This window comes from Misgurnus anguillicaudatus, chromosome 19, assembly GCF_027580225.2.
Source record: "Misgurnus anguillicaudatus chromosome 19, ASM2758022v2, whole genome shotgun sequence".
Classification (NCBI taxonomy): Eukaryota; Metazoa; Chordata; class Actinopteri; order Cypriniformes; family Cobitidae; genus Misgurnus; species Misgurnus anguillicaudatus.
This window is the reverse complement of record NC_073355.2, coordinates 18,079,802-18,105,093: the sequence shown is the minus strand read 5'-3', so window position 1 is coordinate 18,105,093 and position 25,292 is coordinate 18,079,802. Positions and strand designations below refer to the sequence as shown.

Below are 25,292 nucleotides of genomic sequence, written 5' to 3'. Positions count from 1 at the left end.
ATTTAATTTTTTATTTTGCAGAACGGAAAAAAACATAAATCTGAATGAATGGGACACAAGACTTTACGGCAGATCACGTTGGCCAAAACAAGAAAAGAACCGCGTTTTTTAAAAGATATTGCGAGCAAACATAGACATTTGCATCCGGACGGGATTACATTTATCAAAAGACCTCTGAGTTTGGCGAAAAACAGTAGGTGAATTGCTCTGGAATTTTTACAGAGGTTGCAGAGAAAAACACAGACATGGCCGATTCGGACGGGAATAAAAACACAGTGGACCTCTTAGAAGCATGATCAAAAATTACAACGGTTTAAATTGCATCTTTATTTTAAACAACCCGACCGACCGCGACCCGAATGTCATTAAAAATATTTGGCCCTAGCCAAATTTAAACCCTGTTGCTGAAGGAGACGGAGCTGAGCTCCGGCAGGGTGTGTTGTGGACCCGAGGAGGCGGAGCTGCGCTCCGGTGAGCTCCGGCCCAATTTAACAACTGTATATATATATACACTCTAAAAAAATAATCCGTAAAAAAACGGACAATGTCATGGCAGAAAATTACCGGCACATTTTCATTTATGTTTACAGAATTTCCAAAAACTGAACATTCTGTAAATTTACAGAACACTGTCCGCAAATTTACAGAGCATTGTCCGTAACCTTTAGGGACACTTCAATCTGCCTATGAAACGCAACAATGGTGACAATCAACAACAAAGCTTCATGCCGTAATGCATGCTGGGTACCAGGACAGAAAACTTTCTTAACATTTACTCTCACCATTGTTGAGATTTGTATCCAAAGTGTTGATGTCTCTGAAGCAAAAACACAGCTGATACATTTTCAGCTATCTTATTCAAGACGGTGTGTTTTTAGATCAGCATAGAGCCTCACTTTTATACATTTCAGTTCTTTATTTTTTTTATCATTTTATATTTAAATGTCAGACAGCGTAAGACAAAAACAACTAAGCTTATATGACATTATAGACTACTCTCCTTCCTCAAGCTAGTGATGGGAGAAACGAAGCTTTTCGAAGCTTCGAATCAATTGAACCAATTGATTCGAAAATTGATTCAGTTTTTCGAAGCAGTTCGAAACACCACACACGCTGGCTACCCCTGCTGGTCAAAATAGTGTAAAGCAGATATGGCCAAACATTTTACACTTTTTTTTTTTACAAAATAATAGCAAGATTTTTATTAAAATATGTTAAAAATATTATTTAACTTAATTAAGACATAGTTAAAAGTGTATTATGTGTTTTTAGTTTTATTTAGGGCAAACAAATCATTAAAACTAACTACCCTTTTAATTATGCACATTTTTGTCATTAAATCTGTCTATAAACAATAAATAGACAAAATGGCAGCGTTATTAGTCAGAAGGATAAATGTTTTTTGAATTTTTATAATAAAACTGACCCAAGTTCTCCGAAACATATTAGACACTGGTCATGTGATCAACTTCCCCCTAGTGGTGAACCATCGGATTTTCAAAACATTTCGAAACAGTTATGACTTAATGAAGCCTCGTTTGCTAAAATCACATGACTTTGGCCAATTTGAAACACGTTCCGAACCACCGATTCAAAACAAAAGATTCGTAAATGTTTCGAAGCCTCATGAAGCAGTGCTTCGAAAACGACCATCACTACCTCAAGCAACAAACAAGTTATAATTGCTACAAGCAAAAACACTGTTGCAATGCTGAAAGAGCAGAATCAGTTCTGTGAAGGTAAAGGGACAAAAGCCTAACTAAAGGGAACACTAATCACCATAGTCGTGACTTCAAATTAATCTAAAACAAACACAAACTGGAGATTTAATGTGATAAATGTTGTGGTAAATATCCATTTGACTTTTACTAAATTTATCTACTAAATCACATGTGTCGATGCTGGAATAGTTGAGCATTTGTATCTTGTTCTGACAGCATTTGTTTAGAAGTTAAACATCATCCATGTTAGAAAATAACTCTGCAAGCAAGTTGTAATTTTAGGTTTCAAACAGAGATGGTGATAGAGAGGCAAAAATGAAAGATTGCAGAAGGGGTTATTGCACCCATAATGCAACATGTTATTAAAAAAGCGGATAAATGCTATATGGGGAGGCTGCAGACCTGGAGCCGGTAGATCTACGCCCCTGACAGTTTTACGCCCCTGACAGTTTTACGCCCCTGGCAGTTTTGCGCCCCTGTTGTTCCGCATGTGTCCAGTAGGGGGAGAGGGAAATACAGGATACTAGTCTATTTAAACAACCGTTTATGAGCACTATTTATTAATATTACACATTTAAGCGAAAATTGTATAAACTTACAGTGTACACCGCAGTCTGCACACAACGGAACTACACACAGTAAACTGGTCCTCTTGGTTTTTATTATTGGAGATAAAAATAAGGATCAAGGGTTTAAATAGTAGCGTGTTTTCCTGTTATTTCCTATGGCATTTAAAATCGATTGGACCCGGAAGCGGCGCATGATGATGACGTCACACGTAACTATTTATATTTATTTATAAACTGTTTTTATATACAAGAGACTGACTGATATATGATGTTGTGAATGTATATTAAGTTACATTTAGATATTAACCATATTTAGGCCATTAGACATACAGTAGCCTACTGTGTAATCATATGGATCCTACATTTAATATCTGCTGTACAATCCACAATAGGCTTTATGCCCAGCTGCACTACTTCCTGAACTTCAGCCAGCTTCTTGTTTCCTGTCTGCCATTATTGGACAAACTGATTAATCCAGGAGTGCCTGACCTCAGTAGTCACAAACAAACTGATTAATCCAGGTGTGCAGACAGGAAACTAGGAGCTGGCTGAAGTTCAGGTAGTAGTGCAGCTGGGCATAAAGCCTGTTGGTCGTCATACAGCTACAAAACATGTCCTACATAGCATTTTATGAAGACAAACACAATTTAACTTTTCTAAAATTCCAAGGGTCATTTAAAAGAAAGACAATATTGTGGTTCACAATTTTTTTTATTAACACCATCACTCTCCTATGGTTTTCCACTCTTCTTTTACTGTTTTTTTATCCTGCTGTCAAAGTGCTCCCGCTCACTGATAAAAATAAATAAAGCAAAGGTTGAATAGTGTTAGAAACAATGGTTACTTATAATTAATGGCAGGATGTCATGTTTAAACATTTCTTCCTTTATAGGATCCTTACAGTATTTTGTGTCAATGACAGGTCCCCCCAGGAATTTCTCCTCAGCCTCCAAGATGGACACATGTTCCACAACAGCAAGAGCACAGATGATGGACTACCATAGAAAGAATTGAGATTGATCACAGCCCAAATAAGCCAAACATCATTTTGCATTTTTAGCATGTTGCATGTTTTTACAACAAAATCAAAAGTGCCTTTTCTCTATTAACACAAAACTATTATTTTTAGAGCAATGGTCTAACATTATAAATAAACTATTTGACATTAAAGGTATAGTTCACCCAAAAATGAAACATTCTGTCATCATTTACTCACTCATGTTGTTACAAACTCGTATAAATTTCTTTGTTCTAATGAACACAAAGATATTTTGAGAAATGTTTGTTACAAAACCGTTTGTGGACCCCATTCACTTCCATAGTATTCTTTTTTCCTACTGTGGAAGTCAATGGGGTCCACGAGCTGTTTGGTTGCAAGCGGTTCTCGAGATGTCTTCCTTTGTGTTAATTAGAACAAAGAAATTTATACGAGTTTGTAACAACATGAGTGAGTAAATGATGACAGAATTTAAATTTTTGGGTGAACTATACCTTTAAAAAAAATGTGAATGACACCATGCAGAGCACAACTAACACACCTCTGGAACAAACCTCTGACCTACCTCTGGAAAAGGGACATCCATAATGAATCAAATCTGGTCACTGTGGGTGTGTGTGGGTATGCTGTCCAGAATTGAAGTCAGGTGAGTGTAAATAACATCAATTTGCTCCTACTGACAAGGAAGGAACAAAGAATGAAACGCCACACTGAGATGTAAAGAAACGAATACACATACCCCTCTGTCTCAAACCACTCAATTAGACGTAGACACCACCACTCCCTGATTGCAGGCATGTCAAGCTAACAAAAATTGTAATGTCACAGGATTAGTATTTAATTTGCATTGTTAGATACAATACAATAAACTTTATAGCAACCTTCTAAGGAAGAAATAGAAAGGCTCACAGAAGTGAAATTGAATGGAATGTTCAGCACAGTGTAAAGGGCATACTGAAAAAGATTAAAAATTAATTTCCAGAAAAAAATTGCTTTAGTATCCTGTTTTAATAGCTTACCATGAGCATGAAAACACCACAATCAATGCTGTTGGTCTGCTGAGGAAAGACCTTTAGGAAAAAAATATATTAGAATTTAAAATAATAACATACACAGACGTGAAAATATGTACAGTAGTATTGTAGTTGTGTGTCACCCCAATATCCAATCCTGTGACTTCTGTCCACTCTCCAGGGTCAAGACGATGTGCAATACTCCTACGATTTGGGTAAAAGACAAATTAACAAAGAGGTTTACATACAGGTCATACAGGTTTAGAACAACATGAGGATGAGTAAATGATGACAGAATTTTCATTTTAAAGTGAACTATCCCTTTAAGATAGATGTTTCTGTCTAGAACAATGTAACCACATGTCTACATTACATGCCATAAGAACGTTTTTGAAATAAAGATGCCAATGACGAGTTTGTCTGAGTTGCGGGGAGGTTAGTTGAAAACGTCGGTGGGGTGTGGGTTGTTTATAGATTGTCCCGCGCATCACGGGTTAGCTAAGTGACTCAATCAAGTAGGGTACTGCCTCTCGAAATAAATTATTGACCCCTCTTTTGAATTGATATCGCGTCAATCGTTTATAAATAATAAATGTTGCATCATTACAATACAATCAACAACAATAACTTTAGCAGATTATTTAACATACCTCAATTCGTATCGCTTCAAGGTCTGCTAATCATACTGTCTCCTGTTCTGATATATGACTAGGCTCATATTCTAAAATACAGCCTCCCCCTACTGGACGCATGAGGAACAACAGGGGCGCAAAACTGTCAGGGGCGTAAAACTGTCAGGGGCGTAGATCTACCTTCTCCAGGTCTGCAGCCTCCCCCTACTCGATAAATGCCTGTAAAACATAAATACGGAAAATTCCTTCATATTTACACAGTACTTTGTCTGTTTTTTTTACGGATTTTTTTTAGAGTGTAGCAACGGGGACATGGATACAGAAAAGTTTACGTTACATCGACACTAAAAAAATACTTTCTTACCTTGAATACACCAAAGCCCAGGTCCAGCGCGAACTCTGCGAAGTGACGGTTATTTCAAACGACTGCTGTGAGAAAATTCCAGAACAACAGCGGGGGGCAGGGCTTTAACCCAGAATATGGGTTATTCTTTGAAAAATAGCCCAGAAACCCAAACAACCCAGGAATTGGGTCAAAATATTAGCCCTATAACCCAGAAAATGGTTACTCTCTGAAAAAATAACTCATAATTTTAACCCAACACAAATAACCCAGAAAATGAGTTGAAGAAATAACCCAGGAGTTTTTAGAGTGTAAAGCATAAGCAATGCTATGCTTAAATCTACTTTTTAATTGAATTACATTTAAACACTACAATTCAAAAGATCTGTTTTCCCCCAAAAAAGGTGTGTGTTTAAGAAAGGGTGAATTCAAATATCAAGCAAGGACCTTTTGGCTTGAGTAGACACTAAGTCTGCAGGGGAAAGGAAATGTCTTAACACCTAACCGAGTTCCTAAACTTTTCATCTATTGATCTAGATTATTGTAATACCATGGCACCTTGTTTGTGGGAGATGACTGAGACTGCAAGGAAGTAATATTTGAATATCGAGGAAGACCTTTGGCGTGAGCAGACACTTAGTCTGCAGGGAAAGGAAATGTCTTAACGCCTAGCCGAGCTCGTAAATTTACCATCTATTGATCTAGATTTTTTGTAAAACCATGGCACCGTGTTTGTGGGAGATGACAGAGACTGCAAGGAAGTATTATTTGAATATCAAGGAAGGACCTTTGGCGTGAGCAGACACAGTCTGCAGGGGAAAGGAAATGTCTTAACACCTCGCATAGGTCGTAAAGTTACAATCTATTGATCTAGATTTTTTGTAATACCATGGCACCTTGTTTGTGGGAGACGACAGAGAATGCAAGGAACTAATATTTGAATATCAAGAAAGGACCTTTGGCGTGAGCAGACACTTAGTCTGCAGGGAAAGGAAATGTCTTAACGCCTAGCCGAGTTCCTAAACTTTTATTCTATTAAACTGTACCGACGTATCAGAAGTCTTGGGGAGTGACCCAGTTAGACGACGATGACTGGCTTGGAAGGAAAGATTTACATTACAACTTTCAAGACAGGAAGACAACAGCTTATTCAATTGAGCTCCTAACCGGTACCTCTTTTAAAAAACCTACCTAAATACTATTACAATTTATTTTATTTAACATTGTTTCTTCATCAGGTCTTCTTATTTCTTTAATCATATGTATTGATTTATTCACAGACATTATGCTTAAAAGCAAAACATTCTGGCATACAAAATTCGAACTTATCTTTTTTACTGACTTCTTATTTCTTTAATAATATGTATTGATTTATTCACAGACATTATGCTTAAAAGCAAAACATTCGGGCATACAATTCTAACTTATCTTTTTACTATCTTCTGATATCTTTAAACACTCACGCAGGAGAGGGGGGGCGTGAAACAACAGAGACTATAGGACACCTGGATAAACATCATTTCCGGAGTAATTTCCGGAGTATAAACATCAATTACCACCATAATATTTTATTACAGGAAGCAAAACAACTCATAAGGTGTTAGGTCGTAAATCAAGGTCATAAATCATAATTTTTGACACATGGTACATCATATTTTCTTCTCCTGTGGGACTCCACATGTCATGGATGTCCACTTAGATTTATGGTTACCTATGTTCACATAGTAACCTCTTCCTTGTAGGTATGAGTTAAACCATTTGAGGACCATCCCAGAGAGCCCTACCCAGTTTTCCAGTCTATGTAAGAGTATGGTGTGATCTACGGTGTCAAAGGCAGCACTAAGATCTAGCACCAGCACTGATATTTTACCTGAATCAGAGTTTAAGCGAATATCATTTATTATCTTTATGAGCATTGTCTCTGTGCTGTGATGCTGACGGAAACCAGATTGAAAATTGTCCAGATGGCCATTTAAGTTTAAGAATTTGTTCAGCTGATTAAAAACAACCTTTTCAATGATCTTGCCTATAAACGGAAGATTTGAGATTGGTCTGTAGTTGCTAAGTATGGTTTTGTCTAGGTTACTCTTTTTTAGGAGAGGCTTAACAACTGCTGTTTTTAATGACTCTGGAAAGGTGCCTGTGATCAGAGAAGTGTTTACTATTTTGAAGAGGTCAGTTTCTAAGCAGTTAAGTACCTTTTTGAGAAAAGATGTGGGAAGCGTGTCAAGGCTACTAGTTGATGCTTTAAGATGTTGTACTGTTTCTTCCAAGGTTTTTATATCAATTATGTCAAATTCTGAGAGAATGGCTAATTTCTGAGGTTTTTGCAATGATATCTGACTGACCACAGTACAATATGAGGCCGTATTGATCGTCATTCTGATATTACTGATCTTCTCAGAGAAAAAGGTTGCAAACTCATTGCATTTGTTGTCAGAGAGCATTTCACTAGGAACTTGATTTGGGGGGGTTGTTAGTCTCTCTACAGTAGCAAAAAGAGTGCGAGTGTGGTTTATGTTGTTATTTATAATGTTGGAGAAAAGGTCTGTCTAGCTGTGCCTAGTTCTACATTGAAAGCACGAAGACTGTCCTTATAGATGCTATAATGTACTTCAAGTTTTGTTTTCCGCCACATACGTTCAGCTTTTCTGCATGTTCTTTTCATGTGCTGTACTGTTGTTGTGTTTCTCCAGGGTGCTTTACTTCTGCCAGTGATCACCCGTACCTTTACTGGAGCTATACCATCAATGGCATCTTTAACTTTTATGTTAAAGTTTTCAAGGAGAACATCAACAGAGTCTGCCGATATGTTTGGCAACATTAATATAGCATTCATAAATACCTCACGGGTGTTTTTATTTATGAACCTTCTTTTAACATAGATAGATCTAGCATCAGTGCCAGGACAGATCAATAAATCAAAGTAAACACAGAAATGGTCAGATAGCGCTTCATCCTTGATTACAGTGGATGAAATGTTTAGACCCTTGCTAATGAGCAGATCAAGAGTGTGTCCCCAATTGTGTGTAGAACCTTGCACATGCTGGGTCAGATCAAAAGTGTTTAAAACATTTAACAGTTCAATTGCAGTATTGTTTTCTGCATTGTCTATATGAATATTAAAATCTCCAGCAATAACAAAATAATCAAATTCAGAGGAAATTGTTGATAAAAGTTCAGTGAATTCATCAACAAATGCTGAGGTGTATTTGGGAGGTCTATAAATAATTGTAAACAGAATGCGTGGTGTACCTTTTAGAGCAATACACAAATATTCAAAAGACTGGTAATCACCAAGTAACACTTGCTTGCATTGAAAGGCATCTTTGAATAAAGCAGCTATTCTTCCACCCCTTCTAACAGCTCTACAGACACTTATAAAGATAAAGTTGGGTGGGGCTGATTCATTGAGGACTGTAGCACTGCAGCTGTCATCTAACCAGGTTTCATTTAGAAACATAAAGTCCAGGTTGTTAGTGGTGATAAGATCATTAACTAAAAAGGATTTGTTCTTTAGTGAACGGATGTTCAGAAGTGCTAACTTAACAGTAACTGGTTTTGGCACTGTATCAATCTCAGAATTACGTATTATAGGCAGTAGATTAGATAGAATTGCTGTGCGGCTGGAGAAGGCCTTCGTCTTTCTATCACATGTCAGGACAGAGATAGGGAAAGCTAAAGGGACATCGGGCGCCCGCTTGTTCTTAAAATATTTATGATTGTTACTGCTGTCGTAGCGGGAACCCAACACACATCAGTTACCAGTGCTGTTTGCAGATGAGGGCTGGTGTGATCCCTGATGTTGAGGCAGAGGTCGGAGTGCTCTCTCAGATGGAGGGGGAGGGCGGGCTGGGCCCGAAGTCTTTGGTGGTTGAGGAGCCCGCCGTTTCTTGGTTGATATTTGGGGACTCGCAGCAATAGAGTGGGAGAGCTTTGTTCCAGCAGATACCAGTTTCTCCATTTTCTCTGAAAAGCCCAGTAGTGGTGATGTTGGAGAGAGGGAGAGAGAGTGTGACGACATCAGCTGTGATTCTGGTGTCCCTGAAGGCTGGGAGGGAGTGTTATCATTCCTCTGGTCATTATCAACAGAAACGTCCTTGGGTGTTGATTCACAATCCAGCTGAAGCGAGGTCTGTGGGCAGGGCTCAGCCTGAGCTGTGTCTGTGAACAGTAGTTGTGACTGCAGAGTTTTATCCTTGTCATCTGAATGTCCATCCAGGTGCTGGTGTAGAATCTTGTGGTCATTTCCGCTGTTCAGTAGTGGACTGGCACACTCAGCTGATGGATGATGCATGGAGAAAAAGATATTGTCTTTAAGCAACCTAGCACCTAGTTTGTTTGGGTGGATACCATCTGTGTTAAAAAGCTGCCTTTGACTCCAGAAGATATTAAAATTGTCAATGTAATTCAGTCCTCTCATGGTGCAGGTTTTTTGCAGCCATGAATTTAAACTTAGTAGCCGAGAAAACATATTTGTTCCCCGGGCTGGGAGAGGTCCACTGATAAAAGATTGAACTTTCAGTCTTGCAAGTGTTTCAAAAAGTTAATTGAAATCCACCTTAAGGAGCTCAGACTGCTCTTTCTGAATATCATTCTTTCCCACATGTATGACAATCCGACTGACAGACTTATGTTTCATCAGAATGTTGCAAAGTTCCTTGTTAACATCAGAAACCATTGCCCGAGGAAAACAGTATGTACGGGTAGCCTTGCTTTCAAAGTTTCTGATAATATTGTCACCCACTATCAGCGTGTTTGGCTCGGCTGCTGTCTGAGCGGAGCGCCGCTGCCTGTATGGTATTGAGCGTCTGTTAGCTCTGTAAGCTACTGGCTGATGTGATCTGTGTACATTAACATTTGGGGATTCTTCACCCAAACTCATTAGTGCTTCATATCTATTTTCAAGCCGTACAGGGGGTGGTAGAATACCAATATTGGCTCCTCGAGTTGTACCCATATCTGGGATAGATGATGCTAATGCAGCAATTTGTGACACTCGTGACAGTCTAATGTCTTGAGCACTTTTGGGTCTCGCACCCTGTTTATGCCATCGGTTTGTGTCCTCAATTTCTTTAGGTTTCTCTGAGCTCACTATGACCTGTTTAAAAGCATTAGGTTCACAGGACTCACCAGCTTTATGTTGAGAGGGACCACGATGAAGCTCCACTGTGTGTTCTGGCAGGGTCGGCAGCGCCACAAGTAACTTTGTTTCGAGAACTGCAATCTTTTGTAAAAGTCTGTGGCAGTCTGATCCAAAAGAAGGCATCTTCTTCTGTTTGAGTGTGGGCAGCTGTGTTGTCCTGTTTTAGGATTGTCAGTTGCCGGCAAAAGCAGACTGGTAGACTGCTATGATAGAAACCCCAAGTTGTTGAATATTCCAAATATCAATATAGTTCCAGGAATTTGTAGTTTTTGTGTGAGAGCCCAATTGTTTAGTTTGAGCACTGTTTGAGCACTGTGCTGAATCTCTATTGGTTTTAACTTACAGAGCTTTCCTCAGATCAAGCTTTTCAAATTTTATTTTTAAATACTTGCTGGAAAGTTTGTTTTGTGCCTCACGTGCAGATATCATAAATCACCCCATTAATCGCAACAATGGTGACATAATTTATGTTGCAATGCATGATGGGAGCCATGAGTTTTATACTATGGTGGATCCCAGCATGCTTTGCAACATTATGTTTGTCACCATGGTTCCGATTAATGGGGTGATTCATGATATCTGCACATGAGGCAAAATTAATTTCCAGCAAGTATTTAGCAATAAAATTTGAAAAGCTTGATCTGATGAAAGCTATGTTACTAAAATCCAATATAGAATAATATGTATTTGATCAACATCTAATTTTCTAAGAATACCATGAATTTTTTGACAGTGTAAATAACTTACTTAAATCTATAATCTTTGTTGTTTAACTATATAAACTTCGTTTTAACAACCTTTGCAACAAATAATGTGTTTAATAAACACTGTTGCAAAGACCTCAAAGATAGAAACAAGAGTCAACCCACCCAACTAAAGGAACCACTGATCACCATAATGGTGACCAAACAATTTCAGAGTAGACAATAGTCAGTCTGGTTTGTAATAAGAGAGATGTTTTTTCAGTTGAATTTATCTAAAGCAGTGGCTGGAAGTTGTAGTTGTAGTTCGGCTCATTATTACCAGGTGTCTTCAATAATCAAATAATCACTCAAATGATTGCTAAAGTATCTAATTAAATCTAACACTGCTTCGGTGTTACTTTTAACACCCTGCTGGTGGTACCCATATAAACACAGAGCCGGTGTTAATTTAACACCGGGGATTTTGCTGTGTATTGGTATATAAAGGCAGTTTAAACAAATTTGTAAACATTTTTTTTAGATAATTCCTGCCTATCCTGCCTTTAACTGTCTGGTCTGTGCCTGTTTAATCTCCCTAGGCTGTCTAACACCATAGCGCCCTCTAACAGCGGCTTTGCCATAACATATTCCCAGATAGCATACGTACGTCGCGGAGACGTCTGCTAAATATCGCTTCATCTTCTGTAGATCGGCTGCGAACATTGAAAAGTAAGACATCTGCAATATCTCTGCAAGACGTATTGGCGATGTCTTGAAACATTCAAATTTTTTACGAGCTGCATGCATCTTCTGGAGATCTTGAATCCGAGCAAACGCAGACGAATCAGCTGACCTCAATGCTCAACTCATTTCATTGTTTACACTTATTTCTTGTTTAATTGTATTGAACACAAACTAAAGATTTAAGAAAAAAACTCATCTGCATATAATTTGCCAGTTTTTTTAAGAGTTTGGCATTTATTTTTCATTCATAAAATATTATTTTTATATACCCTACCTTGTATCACGTGTAATATAGTAACATTAAATCATACCCGTATGTATACTGTATGCGTTTAGTCCAGTTTCACTTGCATATTTTGCAGTAAGGACGAGAGGACTCCTGCATTTAAATTGCGTTTATGCTTTAAGTGCAAAATAAAGCACATAAAGGTACTCAAAGAAAGTACCTTGTGCACGAAAATTATCTTACTGGCAACATTTTAACAAATATACTGTAACCAATAATGGATAAGCAGTCTCTGCACCGTTCTCTAACAGATGTCTGGATAGATGAAGAAACATTATACAATGTCGAAACACATTATACATGTATTCATTTTATGGTAGAGAAATTTTGAGTGTTTTATCTTAAGCTTAGTATAAATGTTTTATATAAAAGTATACTTTTAATGTGTTTTATGGTTGAGGTCTAAATGAATTAAGTTGTCTCTCTGTTGCTTGCCATGACAGTGTTTTTCCACAGCTAGGCCCGGATGGGGGACGTGTGACCTTGGTAAGAATAGCAAGATAGCTTTATGACGCATTAGAAAACAAAGGCATTGTGTTTTACCAGCAATGGCTGTCTTTTTGTGTAGCAACTTAAAGGTCGCAAAGATACAGGCACAGTACAAACAGATTGTTCGAATGGGAGGGCTACTAAAACTGGGGCACTATTTAAATCACTGAAAAACTCAGAACGGGGTCATTGTCATAGTCATTGTCATCATCATTTTTCCAATGCAGGTGTATACACCCTATGACCAGTATTGTGTTTCAAGCTGTCTGACACAATTCTTTAATAAAATACTTTGAAGAGAATTTTACATCTCAACCGTCTCTGATTCTCCTGAAAAAATCCACGACATTATTGGCGCTGCGAGCAGGGTTACATGAGAGAACATTGGACAACCGAGTGGGATCGTTCAGAGGCTGTTCACGGTCTGGGGGAGATGTTCTACAACTTGAGTTGATTGTTTCTTCTTTGTGGGTGTTAAACTGCAAGCCTTACTGCTAGTGTTTATGAGTGCCAGCCGCTTGCTTCTTAAATTAAGGTAAGCAAAGCGTTATGGCATTTTTTCACCTGCATTGATGGGAATTTTGGCTCTGTTTGGAAAACACAGACAGCACAGCGTTTTCATTTGAATTCCTTAATTCTCTCTGTAACTCATAAACGAACTAGTATTGCTATTAATGAGAAGGGACTTGTGGATGATATTACAAGATAAATTATCTCTAATAGGGAAACCTGGTCTTCTGAGTAAATGTACTCTTATCTGAGGGTCAAGAGGACCCAGCTGTGAAACAGTTGATGGAAATTAATATTAACATAGCCAAGAGGACGTTGACTGTTAATAGCCAAGAGGGCATTTAATTATACTAAATTTTGTTGATTTTATGGACTCAAACTAAAACATTAATTTTGAAACTAAATTTTGTAAAGCCAGTGGGCTGATTTAAATAGATTATCTGAGATGAGTACAGATATATCTTTTTAAAGGAAAGAAAAACCAGTTGGTTGATTGTGAGCTGTTTCTTGGTATAACTGGTTAAGTTACGAAACAAAGTGAGATAAGAGAGAAGATTTTTGTTGAGGGAGAACCAGTGGGTTGCTTAAATGAGTATTTGAGAGTAATTTATTGATGAACTATGATACTATAAATTGCTCTGCAAAACAAATATGAAGAGTTTGCATAGTTTGTGTTCCAAGGAGCTTAGAATGTGCAAACGAGGGTGAGCGAGAGAGACTGGAGTGAGGGAAAAACCAGTGGGTTGCTTGAGTGAGTGTTTATGAGTGCCTCTATCGATGAACTATGATACTATAGAGAAGCTCACTGATATGGACACAGTGTTCAAGGGTGCTTTATCGATGAACTATGATACTATAAAGTATTCTTTGAGATGAACACAGCGTTTAAGGGTAATTTATCGATGAACTATGATACTATAAATTACTCTATCAAATAAACACGGGAGAGAAAAGGGAAAAAGCTTCGGTCCAACTTAAAGTTAAAAAAGTGTTTAATAATTGTTGCATGGTAAGGATTTACCATAAGTGAATTGTTTTAAATGACCCAAGAGGATTTCTGCATTTTATTCAACCCATATGAGAATTTTGATTTTGAAAGTTAGGGGTAAGAGTCATCCTGTGTGAAAAATATTGTCCATGATTGAATGTCAGTTGTTACTGAAAACATTGAATTTTGGTGGAACCTGAAATCTTTATCTAATATTGAAAAGTCATTATTGAGTGTATTTGATTTGACAAAAGAAAAGTTAACAGAAGGAAGTTTAACAATTAAAACAGAAGCCTCTGAGATCAATACAGTTACGTCTGCATTTAAAAAAAGCCCAATTAATCAAAGAGATCTTTTGTGTTAGTTTTAGTTGGCCTGAGATAAGAAGTTTTTCCAGTTGTAAGATTAATGTGTCAAAGACAATTGTGGGATATAGAGAACTGAGCATTGTAAGTGCTAAGTTTAAATTTGAATCAAATCTTAAAAGTGGTTGTGTGACAGATAAAGTGACTGGTGAAAAGGAGATCATTTACATACTTGTGGGACCCTTTGTGATTTATTCCAGTCGCCTGACTGGAACATTTTATAGTGCAGAGAATTGCATTGATTTATTGTTAAATAAATAAAGCAAACAACCACTTAGTGTAACATGGAAGCAGCAACCAAAGAATTAGAGCATGCTATCACTGTGGCCCCGCTAGAATGGTGTAACTTGCAAGACAAAGGCTTTGATGGTAAAGCATTGGCTAAGTGGTGTAATGATCTAAAATGGTATACCAGAAGTAACAAATATAAGAAAGGAGAGCAGCCTCCCTTTCACTGGCCAGAACAGGGAATGTGGAATAAAGAAAAAATAAAGAGTATGAAAATTTGGATGACTAATTATATAGCTAATCAGGATTTCAAAACCAAGAAAGATGGAAAGAAGAAAAAGAGAAAAGCTTTGTTAGATGGAATGGAATTGTGGGAAAAAGCTAGAGGTTGCTGGAGTAAGGAAGCTGAAAGAGTGATGGCTGATAGAGAAGACATCAGAGCTCAAGAGCTGGCAAAGCACAACGAAAGAACAGAAAAGACAAGATTGCTAGAACAACCAGTAGACACTGCAAACCACTTACCTGTGGTAACTAAAACAGTTAAGCCAACACCCTATGCACTGCCCACTGCCTCTGCCTCCCTCAATCCATGCCCCCTCTCTACCACACGCACAAACTGCCCTCCCTCTACCACACACACAAACAGCCCTCCCTTCACAGCTCTCTCTGAGAGTCGCACTCCCTTTCCCACTCTCTCTGAAAGTTGCCCTCCCTTCACTGCTCTCACTCCAGCCCCAACCACCCCTGTTGCTTCACCAAATGCTAGCACACTGTATCCAGTTATTAACGGAACTATGCAGCTTAAAGGGGAATTAGAAGTTGAGGGAAATGTGGAACTGTATGATGAGATGCATAGAGGCAAAGAAGGATCATTCAGTGAACAAAGTCAGGCAGCAGGAGGAGCTAGTCAGTATACCAGGACTCAGTTAGAACACCTGGACCGACTTATTGAACAGAGAGCCAAGGAAATAACAGAATTAACTAAAGAGGTGAAGTCTTTGGGTTTAGCAGGGCTATCGCAGGGCAGAGAGCTGGTTAAAAGATTACAAGAGGAAGAAAGGATGATTTTGGACCAAGAAAGGCAGGATAGAGAGATAGCAAAAGAAAGGGTGCTTAAGCAACAAGAGGTTAGGGCACTGCAGGCTATGGAACAGAGAAAGCGAGAAACTGATGACTGGCTAAATATGAAAATGACACAAGAGTACCCAGCCTCTAAAGGTGGTATAGATATGGCAAAAATGTCAGGACCTGATGGATTAAGAACTTACAGAGCTAAGATGTTGGTAGAGGAGAGAAACAGAGATTTGGAGTATAGGGACACATTAGCTTTAGACTTTGACCCAATAGAGGACAGATCCCCATTATTGAAAAGCACCCCTAGAGGTGGAATGAATGAGCCAGGTGTGAGTGTATTTCCGTTGCGTATTGAAGGGAAAACAGCTGTGTATGTCCCATGGGCTCATAGGGATTTAGAGACTATAATAAATTTGTTGCCAAGTTTAAGAGACGGTGCTGGTCCCTGGATCGGTGCATTGGAGAAAGAGTTCAAGTTCAAGTTCATTTATTTATAAGCACATTTAAAACAGCCACAAGACTGACCAAAGTGCTGTACATTAAAAGTAAAGGAAGACAAATAAGGCAGAAATAAAAACAGAAGCAATTAAATCCAAAAACACTTTAAAATTAAGACCAACTGGTTATACACTACAGTGAAATGCAATTAAAAGTTAATAAGCCAGATCAAACAGATAGGTTTTTAAAAGGGACTTAAAAGTAGATAAAGAAGGTGCCACTCTAATCTCGAGCGGCAAATTGTTCCATAGACGGGGCCCTACCACCGAAAAGGCACGATCCCCTCTACGTTTTAATTTTGATGGAGGAATTAAAAGGAAATGCTGATAGATAACTGGGGTCAAGGTTGTGTAATGATTTAAATACCAGTAAAAGGATTTTAAAATCAACTCTGAGTTGGATAGGCAACCAATGCAGGGATCTTAGGATGGGAGTGATATGGTGGCTTTTGCGGCTGTTATGAAGAAAGCGGGCTGCAGCATTTTGGACAAGCTGAAGACGGTTTATTTGAGCTTTGGAGATACCGCTATAAAGTGAGTTGCAGTAGTCCACACGGGTGGTAATAAAAGCATGCACGGCCATTTCGAGCGTTTTGTGATTTAAAAAATGTTTAACCTTAGATAGCAGGCGTAGTTGGAAGAAACTCGCACCAACAACAGAGGAGATATGTTTGTCCATTTTTAGGGACTCATCTAAAAGGACCCCCAGATTTCGCACGTGGGAGGATCTGAAAGCTGAAAGGCTGCCCAGATCCACCGTGGAAGCCTGTGGGTGGTCAGTAGGATTAAAAACAATCACCTCTGTTTTATCTTCATTTAGCGTTAAAAAGTTTTGGGCGAGCCAGATTTTAATCTCATCTAGACACATTAAAAGCATTCTAAGAGCAGACGAGTCATTTTTCTTAATGGGAATGTAGATCTGTGTATCGTCTGCATAGAGATGGAAACATATCCCGTGCCTTCTCAAGATAGTGCCCAAGGGAAGCATGTACAAGGAGAAAAGTATTGGCGCTAGTATCGACCCTTGTGGGAGGCCACACGAGAGAGGAGCAGCAGAAGAGGAAAAGTCATCTAATTTTATAAAAAATTGTCTATCAGTTAAAAAAGAATGAAACCATTCGAGGACCGTGCCTTTAAGACCCACGTCAGATTCTAATCTAAGTAACAAAGTGGAGTGGTCCACAGTATCAAAGGCAGCAGAGAGATCTAAGAGAACCAAGACCACAGAGTCACCGGAGTCAGAGGCTAAAAGGATGTCGTTTAATACTCTAAGAAGCGCCGTTTCTGTGCTGTGAGCAGATTTAAAACCAGACTGAAAGGTTTCAGATATACCATTAAGATGTAAAAAGGACTGTAGTTGTTCAAGTACAATTTTTTCTAAAATCTTAGAAATAAATGGTAAAACAGAAATTGGGCGAAAATTATTTAAAATAGAGGGGTCTAGAGAAGGCTTCTTAAGAAGTGGGGTGACAGTCGCTACTTTGAGGGAAGTGGGAATAGAGCCAGTTAGCAGGCATTTATTAAAAAAGGAAACCAGATCAAGCCCGATAGTATCAATGATTGTTTTTAAGTATTTTGGATGAATGGTGTCATAGGGACAGAAGGATGGCTTGGTGGAGTCAATTATTTTTTTTGAGAGAGGGGAGAGAAACAGGTTCAAAATTATCCCAGAATGCGGGAGACGAGCAGAGGAGAGGGGGCTCAATAGATGCAGTGGTAGAGCAAGACTTGGGTCTCAAATTTGATATTTTATCTATAAAATGTTTTAAAAAGCCTTCACATAGAGCAGCAGAAGCAGCATGAGCATATTTCATAGGCGGATTAATGACAGAATTTATGACAGAGAACAAGACTTTAGGGGAGGAATGATTTCTCAAAATTAAGTCTGAAAAATATGAAGCTTTAGCAGATTTTGCTGCAGACTGATAGGCGGATAAGCTGTCTTTAAATAGATGAAAGGAGATGTGTAGCCTGTCCTTTTTCCATTTACGCTCGGCCTTTCTGCAGGTTTGACGAGCCAAACGAGTGTCCCGGTTTTGCCATGGAGCAGATTTGGCTTTGTGTTTAAAGGGCTTTAATGGAGCAGTCATATTTAAAACATCCAGCCAGGCAGAGTTCAGTAGACTTAGATGTTGATCGGCATCTAGATCAGATAACGATAAGTCCGTGGATAGATGCGCATAGGAGTCCAGATAGTACTGATTAAAATTTGCCCCAAAATTCGTTGAATAAGAACGAGAGAGTGTAAAAGCTTTCTTGGGTAAGGGAGAGAGGGTGGGAAGTAACAGGGAAAATAAAATCGGCTTATGATCCGAGAGCGGCAAATCTGAAATAGCGATGTCAGAAGCAGTTAGCCCATAAGATAGTACAAGATCTAAAATGTGTCCGTGAGCATGCGTAGGGGCCGTTATCCATTGAACCAGATTGAATGAATCAATAAGATTGATAAACTCCTTAGATAGATGGTTAGACTGACAGCAAACATGGATGTTAAAATCACCAACTAATACAAAGCGGTCATATTTTATGGCAATATTGCCAATAAACTCAGTAAACTGCTGTATAAAGTCTGTTGAGGAATGAGGAGGACACAAGGTACAAGATTGGCGGTGGGTGACATAAAAGCCTTACTGGCAAAAATCACTAGTTTGAGGGAAATGGAGGATGTGTTGTGGTCAGCAGGTATGGGACAGAGTGTGGTTTCGTCTGATTTTGACGGCCAGGCTCTTGACTGTTACAGAGGCAGACTTTGGGGTGCCTTGAGAACTGAGTTCCCTGTCAAGTTTGACAGCACCAAACTAGCCTCCACTGCACTGGGTCAGGAGGACTGTGCGCTGTGGATTGCTAAAAACATGCAGACTTGGAGAGGGCAGGGGCTGAGAAAAGATCCCACTGACCCAAGAGACTTTGAAACCAGACTGTTCAGAAAGGAACTGCTGGACGCACTGCCAGTGTCTGTGCAAAACAAACTGAGTGACACCCCAGGGCTACATGCAATGCCACACAGCCAGTGGGTGGAGACCCTGAAACACTATGCTTCCAAACACCAGAGACACGAAAGAGACTTAGAGCAACAAGCTAAAGAGACTGAACGAAAGCTGGCTCAAGTTAGTCTGGAAGAAAAGAAAAGAAACAAAGACATTAGTAAGGCCCCCAGGTGAACCTATGTAGTGGGATGGGCAGGGTCATAAGAGTCAGCGAGCCACTCTCAGGGCGAAATGGTTGCAACACACCCTCCTAACAAGTCTGAAAAGGTAGCAGATCTGCCAAAACAAGCTGCGGATCAAACCCAAAATCAGAACCCATGGCAGCACCCTCAGGGCGCAGCCCCGTCTCAACCAGTAGTTGTGAATGTAATGGTACCTAGTGGACAGAGTAGATTAATTAGTTTTTGAAGATGGCCAAGGGGTAGAGGAAGGGGATATTTTCAGAACAGGGCATCCTCTGATCTGGGTCCATATTTCGGGCAAAACAATGTTTGCTGGGGATGTGGGGAGAATACTCATGCTAGGCGTGACTGTCCAAAAAAACCCATGGAAGCAATAGGGGTGTTCGGAGGGTCCCGTTAACCAACAGGTAGCATTATCCAAAAATTATTGGGAAGAACCTAAATTAACATGCATAATTAATGGAGTGAAAATTGAATGTTAAATTGACACCAGGGCTACATGCAGCTCAATTGATCCAAAATTGGTACCTAGGGTTGTTGCATCACAATCATCTGTTAGAACAATGGGATTCTCTGGAAAACCTATGGAAATGTGTCTGTCAGAACCAATTATGGTTCAGATAGAAGGAAAAACTGTTGTAAATCAATTTCTGATGGCACCTCAGGTTCCGATCACATTAATTGGAAGGGACATTTTGTGTAAATTAGATGCTACCATCAAAACCACACCACATGGATTAACATTGCAGTGTCTAACCAAAATAACTAGAAGATATTGGGTTGAGAAGTGAAGTTGTGCTGGTTTGAAAGACTGGAGTAGCAGTGAGAATCAGCAGTTGTCAGCTAGAGAATTTTGCCGTGGAAGGAAGCCACCCCCATGTGAAAGTCTGGGTGTGGGGAAATCATATGGCTAGGGACCCAGGACCTTATGTGAAAAAGTCATATTCCATTGAATGGGAAGAAGGAGAGGAAGGCTGGATGGAGAACAGGGAGCTAGGTTGGTATCTAATTCAAATTAGAAATGACTGAGAGAGGTTTACAGCAGAAGCAAAAAATTTTACAGGACAGCAGCACAAAGGAGCAGGTAATTGCATTGTTTAACCAATTGCTAAAAGATAAGCTAGTTATCCCCAGAGATGAGAGGGAGTATGCTTGCAATATGTAGATGATATTTTGATAGCACACAACAACAGATAGGGGTTTGAGAAATTAACAGAACAAGTTTTGAGCAGACTGTATGACATGCAGATAAAAGTATCAAAATAAAAGCTGATATTGGCTAAAACCAGTGTACAATAACTAAAAAAAAAAGTCATCTTTGAAGGTCAAAAATAAATTTTTGACAAACACCACAGAACCATGCTTGACTATCCATAGCAAAACACATTGAAGAAAATGATGGAATTAATGGGAGCCATAGGGTATTGTAGTTCATACCAAAGTTAATACCAGAATATGCCAGTAGGGTAAATTAATTTAGGGAATTTGAGGACATGGAAAAAAAATCAGACAGATGTTGTTATATTGTAGTGAAGGCACACCACATGTTTGTATAACAGAAGGCATTCATTTATTGACAAAGGAAATGAAAAAGCAGATGAGGAAGCAAAATTAGGCGTGGCAAAACCAGAGCGAGCTGATACCATGACCATGGTAGTGACAAGGTCAGGTAAAAAGACTATAGTGAACAGGTGAGCATTTCCGCAGACGTAACTGTAGATGAAATCAGAGACATGCAAAATACAGCGTAACAAATTGAAAAGATGGAGTGGCAAAGCAGAGGTGTTGTCAATGTCAAAGGTTTGTGGAGAACCGAGCAACAACAATTAGTAATACCATCTAGAATGGAGAAAATGGTAATGATGAACGCGCATGGTAGTGAACATTGCGCGAGGGGGGAGATGATAGATAAGATTTTGAGACAACAGGGTTTCTGGTTTATCAATATGCAAAACTAAATTAGCGAATTTTTGTCAGAATGTGACATATATATGAAAAGAAATGTCAAACCAGCAGTACATCCAATGCGTCTGTTTCCAAGTGTGGAAGGACTATTTGTGCATTTAGTGATGGATTTTGTAAATATGATCCACCCAATTAAGGAGAAAATTAGTTTTTTCGAGATGGACAGAAGCTTATCCAGTGTGAACGCAAAGTGCGCAAGCAGTGGCTGGAGCACTTAAGAGGGAAGTGGTCCCAAGATTTGGGCTTCCCAAGGTATTGCATGCAGATAATGGACCAGGATTTCAGGCCAACCTGTTGAGAAAAGCACTTGCTAGGGTAGGAATAACCCAAAAATTTGGAACAGTGTATCATCCACAGTCTCAAGGGGCGGTTGCGAGGTGTAACTTAAATCAAAAATAGCCTGTGCACAGACTAAACTAATTCGGGTTCAGGCCTTACCAATAGCGCTCATGGCCATAAGATTTAGTACTAACAGGGAAACGCATTTATCCCCTCATGAAATGGTCACAGGGAGACCAAGGTTCAAAGCTAACCAAAATTAAATGAATTTGGAGCATGAGGAGGATCTAAAAAATGAAATTAATGAATATATTGCTGAACTAATGAGAAACCATAAAGCTATTTTACAGATTGAAAGAAGGCCCAGAGAGACACCTGGTGACGAGACTGCAACACCTTTTCCTGTAGAAACCGGGGTGTACATTAAAGTTTACTAGCGTAAGTGGGATGAACCCAGACGAGAAGGCTCGTATGAGGTCATAGAAGCTAGCCCAACAGCTGTTAAGGTAAAATGTTACTAATTGTGGTATTATAATACTCTTTGCTTCCAGGTACCAGAGAAGACAACCGCGGCGACTGTCTCCATGTCATTATGTTGAAATAACCATATGATAAATAAACACTGTAACCTTATTTTTTAGATAGTGATGTAATGAACCATAGAAACTGGATTTGGAGATCACAATGAATGGGTAATGTATGATCAAAGCATTTAAGGATATGGAGGATGAAGATTGCATGAATGTTGTTTATTTGTTTCTAATAATGAAAATGTTTCTCCCACCAAATGTACAGGCTTATAAGGGTAATTGTACATGTTTTAAGATAACCATTTCACAGATGGGTGGTGCCAAAGAGAAATTGATGTTACAAATGACAAAGAGGAATACAAGGCAAACTGGTTTGTAGGCCAGACCACCGGAAGGGCAGACGTATGGTGGATGTATGTTGACATGAATTTAAGACCAAGTTTGAGAGTAAATTGGAAGGGAACCTGTACCCTTGTACAATAAATAATGCCATTTCAAATGTTTTCATTACCTGATTTTGGGAGCCTACATGATAAAATAAGCGTTAAGAGTATTAACAGACAGAAATGAAATCTGCCTGGATCTTATGATAATATGTGTATATAGAGTGTAAAGTATATAGATGCCATAGGGGTTCCAAGGGGGGTGCCAGATGAATACAAGGCGAGAAATCAGATTGTTGCAAGTTTCGAGTCAATTCTTTTCTAGTGGTCAACCCTCAATAAAAATGTGGATGGGATTAATTCATTGTATTATGTTAAAGGGATTACTGAACAAATGGGACTAACGTCGCTGATGGCACAACAAAACAGGCCGGCATTAGATATGTGGTTGGCTGAAAAGGGGGGTGTTTAAAAAAAATTATAAATGATGAATGTTGAAAATTTATTTCTGACAATACTGCCCCCGATAGCAGCTTATAAGGGCATTGGAAGGTTTGACCTCCTTGTCAAATGAATTGGCTGAGAACTGTACCAACGTGTGCAAATTAATGAGGACGACGAGGGAGATTAATTAATGAGGACAACATCCATGTGTGATGGGGAACCAACGAGGCTCTAGTACCCTCCTCCCTCACACGACCCTCTACGCGTGCAAAGCGCATGGGTTGAAGACCGTCGAAAGCTGGAAGATGCACCCTACACATACATATAGAGTTCATGTTTCTTAGAAAGACTCTGTGTGGACTGCCCACAAGAGCAAAACACTCTCATGTGAGAATCATTATGTTACTGGTCATGTTAAACTGGACATAGGGTGTCACCTATACTAATGCATTTATTATTTTTTATTAACATTTATAATCTTTTACATTTATTATTTTTATTGCAAGTTATTATCTTTTATTAGTAATGCAAGTTGCAAACCTGAAGTGTGTGTAAAATAGGGAAAGGGATGGTTTTAAGCATCACTGTCCACAGTGTGATGACAGTGTAACAAGCCTGGTAAGTGACTGATGGTCCAGGAATCTCCTGGGGGTGGAGGTAAAACATCCACCTAGCACGGCTTACCAGAAAGTGAAAATAATTTTTTGAAAAGATGATATGCTTGCTTTAGATTTAAAATTGAATGTTATGTTATTTTTTAACATGTTGTTAATCATTACTCTTTTTTACAGGTTGTTAATTATCATTTAAAGGATAACCCGTGTGAAATGACTGTTGAAACTAGAAAAGTGACTGAGGGTCTGGCCCTAACTGTCAGGGGTATTTTATTTTTCTGATTCTTTCTTTAAAGTACCTAGCCCGGCTTCTCTGGTATCATCAGTCGTATTTGCAGGGTGGTTATCGAAAACATTTAGTTTCCGAAGGGGGGATATATGGTAGAGAAATTTTGAGTGTTTTATCTTAAGCTTAGTATAAATGTTTTATATAAAATTATACTTTTAATGTGTTTTATGGTTGAGGTCTAAATGAATTAAGTTGTCTCTCTGTTGCTTGCCATGACAGTGTTTTTCCACAGCTAGGCCCGGATGGGGGATGTGTGACCTTGGTAAGAATAGCAAGATAGCTTTATGACGCATTAGAAAACAAAGGCATTGTGTTTTACAAGCAATGGCTGTCTTTTTGTGTAGCAACTTAAAGGTCGCAAAGATACAGGCACAGTACAAACAGATTGTTCGAATGGGAGGGCTACTAAAACTGGGGCACTATTTAAATCACTGAAAAACTCAGAACGGGGTCATTGTCATAGTCATTGTAATCATCATTTTACCAATGCAGGTGTATACACCCTATGACCAGTATTGTGTTTCAAGCTGTCTGACACAATTCTTTAATAAAATACTTTGAAGAGAATTTTACATCTCAACCGTCTCTGATTCTCCTGAAAAAATCCACGACAATTTGACCAGGTATTATCCAGCATCACAGCATGAATTGTTCTGACAAGTTTGTTTACCAAATTAAATTTATGAAATCTATGTGCTGAATGTTCATTACATCCAGAGCCTCCTACCCAATATACTGCAAAGCTATGACATTTACCACCTGTTCATTTAATCACTACACAAGACCCAGAGCTGGTCATGACACTTTACATTTTAGACTTTGCATGTTCTACATAAAGAAGGAATTCTTTAAAAATGAATGACTTTATAATAAACCTAAAAATGTAAGCATTAAAAACACTGTGATGTAGTAAGTGCTGAAAGTACCATGTGAAACTGTAAATATAATCACAATTTAAAATATAGCTGCAAGCAGCAATTGTGGGGCCAAGCACCTTCAGCGCAATGAGCACCCAAAGCACAGCAAAAACCACACAACACAGCAAATGCGCAAAGCGCAGAAAGCGCGCAATACAGAGCCCGAACCCGAAGCACAGCAAATGCAGAGCAGAACCACTGCAGTGCGGAGCAACAACAGAAAAGATGGCAAAAATATAACACGTGTGGAAAACCAGACAGGTCCAGAAGAACGTGTTAAAGGGAACACAAAAGGAAATCTCAATAAGTGAAGGTAATAGCTGGGATTCGACCCATGACCTCATGTTCCCAAAGCACAGCACTAACCGCATGCGCCACTGAGTAAACGATTAAACCACTGAGTAAACGATTAAACCA

General features: G+C 38.9%; 1 protein-coding gene across 1 annotated transcript; it reads left to right on the top strand.

The window, feature by feature from the left end:
• The first annotated feature begins 12,428 nt into the window (after positions 1–12,428).
• On the top strand, positions 12,429–24,525 carry LOC141351029 (uncharacterized). The gene is made up of 2 exons (XM_073857045.1): positions 12,429–16,257; positions 18,873–24,525. The coding sequence occupies exons 1-2, from the start codon at positions 14,771–14,773 to the stop codon at positions 19,444–19,446; spliced, it is 2,061 nt and encodes a 686-aa protein (XP_073713146.1). The 5' UTR covers positions 12,429–14,770; the 3' UTR covers positions 19,447–24,525.
• The last annotated feature ends 767 nt before the right edge of the window (positions 24,526–25,292 follow it).